The 4,040-nt window shown below is 42.6% G+C and overlaps 1 protein-coding gene across 1 annotated transcript in view; it reads left to right on the top strand.

Moving 5' to 3' along the window:
• Gabpb2 (GA binding protein transcription factor, beta subunit 2) overlaps positions 1-4,040 on the top strand; it is a 40,748-nt gene that overhangs the window by 34,197 nt on the left and 2,511 nt on the right. Inside the window, exon 7 of the mRNA XM_013015007.1 lies at positions 1,450-1,635. Coding sequence (XP_012870461.1) covers positions 1,450-1,635 — 186 coding nt within the window. The remainder of the gene's footprint in view (positions 1-1,449; positions 1,636-4,040) is intronic.

The raw sequence follows: 4,040 nt of genomic DNA on the forward strand, positions 1-4,040 counted from the left end.
TACTCCTAGCTACTCAGGACACTGAGATATGAGGATCTTAGTTTGAAGCTAGCTGAGGCAGGAAAGTCCCTGAGAATTGTACATCCATTTAATTACCAAAAAAGCCTGAAGTGAAGTATGACTCAAGAGGTAGCCTTGAGGACTGGGAATGTGGCTTAGTGGTAGAGTGCTTGCCTAGCATGCATGAAACCCTGAGTTTGATTCCTCAGTACCACATAAACAGAAAAAGGCCAGAAGTGGTACTGTGGCTCAAGTGGTAAAGTGCTATCCTTGAGCAAAAGAAACTCAGGGACAGTGCACAGACCCTGAGTTCAATCCCCAGAACTGGCTCAAAAAAAAAAAGGAGAGAGAGAGAAAATCTTACCCACAGTGGTAGAAACTGTGTGTCTAATATTTCTTAGTGTGCTCAGATATTTAAACAAAATAGGAATTCAGTATACTTTGGAACTTCTACTCAAGGCTAGCACCCTACCACTTGAGCCACAGTGCCACTTACGGCTTTTTCTGTTTATGTGGTACTTTGGAACTGAACCCAAGGCTTCATGCGTGCTAGGCAAGGACTCCACCACAAAGCCACATTCCTAGCTCAACACTTATTTATATTACTGTTGATTTATCAGATGGGAAAGCTTTGCATCATATAGTTTTTCTGTGAAACTTCAATCTTTTAATTACTAAACATGGTAGTTTGTTAACTTGTTACTAAATATTCTCATTTTATCTACTCTAATTTACAGTTAATTTTCTAAGTTTCATAGATATATTTAGACTTTTAAAATGTTTCTAAAAATTGGTTCCAAGACAAATATATTGGGGAAACTCAACATATCTTACACATTGTAGGAGAATCACAATGTTCCTTAGCCTACTGAAGCCTCTGATACTTGCCACAAAACAAAAAAGTTTAAATATATTTAAATTAGCATTTTGAGGATGTATTTATACATCAAACCCATCCATGTTGAAAGCAATTAGCATCTCAACAAAGACATTTCAGAAAATACATTCTAATCCATTCCCTATTTTCTTTTCTTCTCTGACTTAGCATTGTTCAGGAAAGCTTTTGTAAAGTATTGTGAATAACTTATTTTTTTTTAGTTTTTCCTTTCTCTGAATAGTGTCTATTTCTAAGAGAATGAAATTACACATTTTTTGTTGTTGTTGGTTGTGAGGTTTGAACTCTGGGCCTGAGTGCTGTCCCTCAGCTCTTCAGCTCAAGGCTAGCGCTTCACCACTTGAGCCACAGTACTACTTCCGGTTTTCTGAGTCATTTATTGGAGATAGGAGACTCATGGACTTTCCTGCCCAAGCTGGCTTTGAACCATGATCCTCAGATCTCAGCATTCCTGAGTAGCTAGGATTACAGACGTGAGCCACCGGCTCCCAGCTGAAATTACACTCTTATTTTTTAAAAAGTTGAAATCTTAAATTTACTTTTGTTTTCTCTAGCTAATTCAGAGGAATTCATAGAGGGGAATTCTGTTGATTCATCAATCCATCAAGTGATGGGCAGTGGAGGCCAGAGAGTTATCACCATAGTGACTGATGGAGTTCCTCTGAGTAATATCCAAACGGCAATTCCTACTGGAGGCATTGGCCAGCCATTCATTGTAACTATGCAAGATGGACATCAAGGTGAGTTATCGCCTACAGACAATTGTTTATTAAAAGATATTTTAAGGGGCTGGGAAGGTGGCTCAGTGATAGAGCGCTTGCCTTGCATGCATGAGGCCCAGGGTTTGATTCCTCAGCACCACATAAGCAAAAAGAAAAAAGCCGGAAGTGGCTCTGTGGCTCAAGTGGTAGAGCGCTAGCCTTGAGCTGTAGAGCTGAGGGACAGCGCCCAGGCTCAGAGTTCAGACCCCACGACCTGACCCAAAAAAAAAAAGGTATTTTAAGCCCAGTATGGTGGTATGTACCTGTAGCCCCAGCTACTGAAAAGAGACGCAAAAGGATGACAAGCTCAAAACCAGCCAGGTATATTCATGGGCACCCTATCTCAAAAGTAAAATATAAACAAAAGACTTAGGGGTATGGTTCAAGTAGTAGAGCATTTGCCTAGGATGTATGAGGCCCTACATTCAATCCCAAATTAAATATAAAACTGTAAAAAAGGTATTTTAGACATTCAGTAGTTCCCAAATATGATCCATTAAGACAAATAGTAGTCTAGGTGCTGGGAGGCTCACACCCATAAACCTGACTATTCAAGAAACTGAGATATTGGGATCATGGAGGATCCAGTTAACTAGCAAAAAGCCAGAGGTACAAGTGTGGCTCAAGTGGTTGAGTGCCAGCTTTGAGTAAAAAAACCTAAGCAAAAAAAAAAAAAGAATTGAGAGCCCTGGGCTGGGAAGGTGGCTCAGTGGTAGAGCGCTTGCCTTGCATGCCTGAGGCCCTGGGTTCGGTTCCTCAGCACCACATAAGCAAAAACAAAAAAGCCAGAAGTGGCGCTGTGGCTCAAGTGGTAGAGCGCTAGCCTTGAGCTGAAGAGCTGAGGGATAGCGCCCAGACCCAGAGTTCAGGCCCCACAACCAGACCCCCCCAAAAAAAAATTAGCCCTGCTGGGTCTGTAATCCTAGCTACTCAGGAAGCTGAGATCTGAGGATTGAGGTTCAGAGCCAGACAAGGCAAGAAAGTACATGCGACTCTTTATTTCCAATTAACCACCAAATGTTGGAAATGGAGGCTGAACTCAAGTAGGAGAGTGCCATCTTTAAGTGAAAAAGCTCTGGACAATGCATCTAGACCCTTAGATCAAGCCCCAGTACTGGCACAAAACAACAACAACAAATAGAGAAAGAAGTGGTGTTGTGGCTCAAGTGGTAGGGTGCTAGCCTTGAGCAAAAGAAGCTCAGGGACAGCACCCAGGCCCAGAGTTCAGGCCCCAGAACTGGCCAAAAACAAAACAATAAAAATAATATTTGCTTACACCTGTAATCCTAGCTACTCAGGAGGCTAAGATTTGAGGATTGCAGTTCAAAGCCAGCCCAGGCAGGAAACTGTGTGAGACTCTTTATCTCCAATAAACCACTAGAAAACCAGAAGTGGTACTGTGACTGAAGCGGTAGAGTGCTGGCCTTGAGCTGAAGAGCGAAGGGACAATGCCCAAGTCCAGAGTTCAAGTCCCACGACCAGCAAAATAAAAAATAAAAAAATAATAATATTTGCCAAGCACTGGTGACTCACACCTGTAATTCTAGCTACTGAGGAGGCTGAGATCTGAGGATTTTCTGCCAGCCTGGGCAGAAAAGTTCCTGTGAGACTCTAATCTCCAATTAACCACTGAAGAACCAGAAGTGGTACTGTGGCTCAAAATGGTAGAGCACTAGCCTTCAGCAAAAGAGTTGAGGGATAGCGCCCAGGCCCTGAATTCAACTACCATGACCAAACAAAAAAAAAGAACAAATAATAGAACCAGGCACTGGTAGCTCATGCCTGTAATCCTAGCTACTCAGGTAGCTGAGACCTGTAGGACCACAATTCAAGGTTAGTCTGGGCAGAAATGTCCTTGAAGGTATATCTCTAAATAACCAGCAAAAAGCAGGACTGGAAGGCATGTCTCAAGTGGTAAAGCACCAGCCAAAGAAGCCCAGCAAGTACAAAGATCTGCAAAAAACAAAAAAACAACGACTAATAGTGAGAGTAGGAGAATGCCAGATACAAAGAACCTCTCAGAAAAGAAACAGTCTGATAAAAGCTCTTTCTCAGGCTGGGAATGTGGCTTAGTGGTAGACTGCTTGCCTAGCATGAATGAAGCCCTGGGTTCCATTCGTCAGTACCACATAAACAGAAAAAGCCAGAAGTGGCACTGTGACTCAAGGGGTAGAGTGCTAGCCTTGAGCAAAAGAAGCTCAGGGACAGTGCCTAGGCTCTGAATTCAAGCCCCAGAATTGACAAAAAACAACAACAACAACATAAAACAGTAGTTCTCTGGCTGGGAAGGTGGCTCAGTGATAGAGCGCTTGCCTTGCATGCATGAGGCCCTGGGTTCGATTCCTCAGCACCACATAAGCAGAAAATAAAAAAGCCGGAAGTGG

Source organism: Dipodomys ordii, unplaced genomic scaffold (assembly GCF_000151885.1).
Source record: "Dipodomys ordii isolate 6190 unplaced genomic scaffold, Dord_2.0 Scaffold26, whole genome shotgun sequence".
Lineage (NCBI taxonomy): Eukaryota > Metazoa > Chordata > Mammalia > Rodentia > Heteromyidae > Dipodomys > Dipodomys ordii.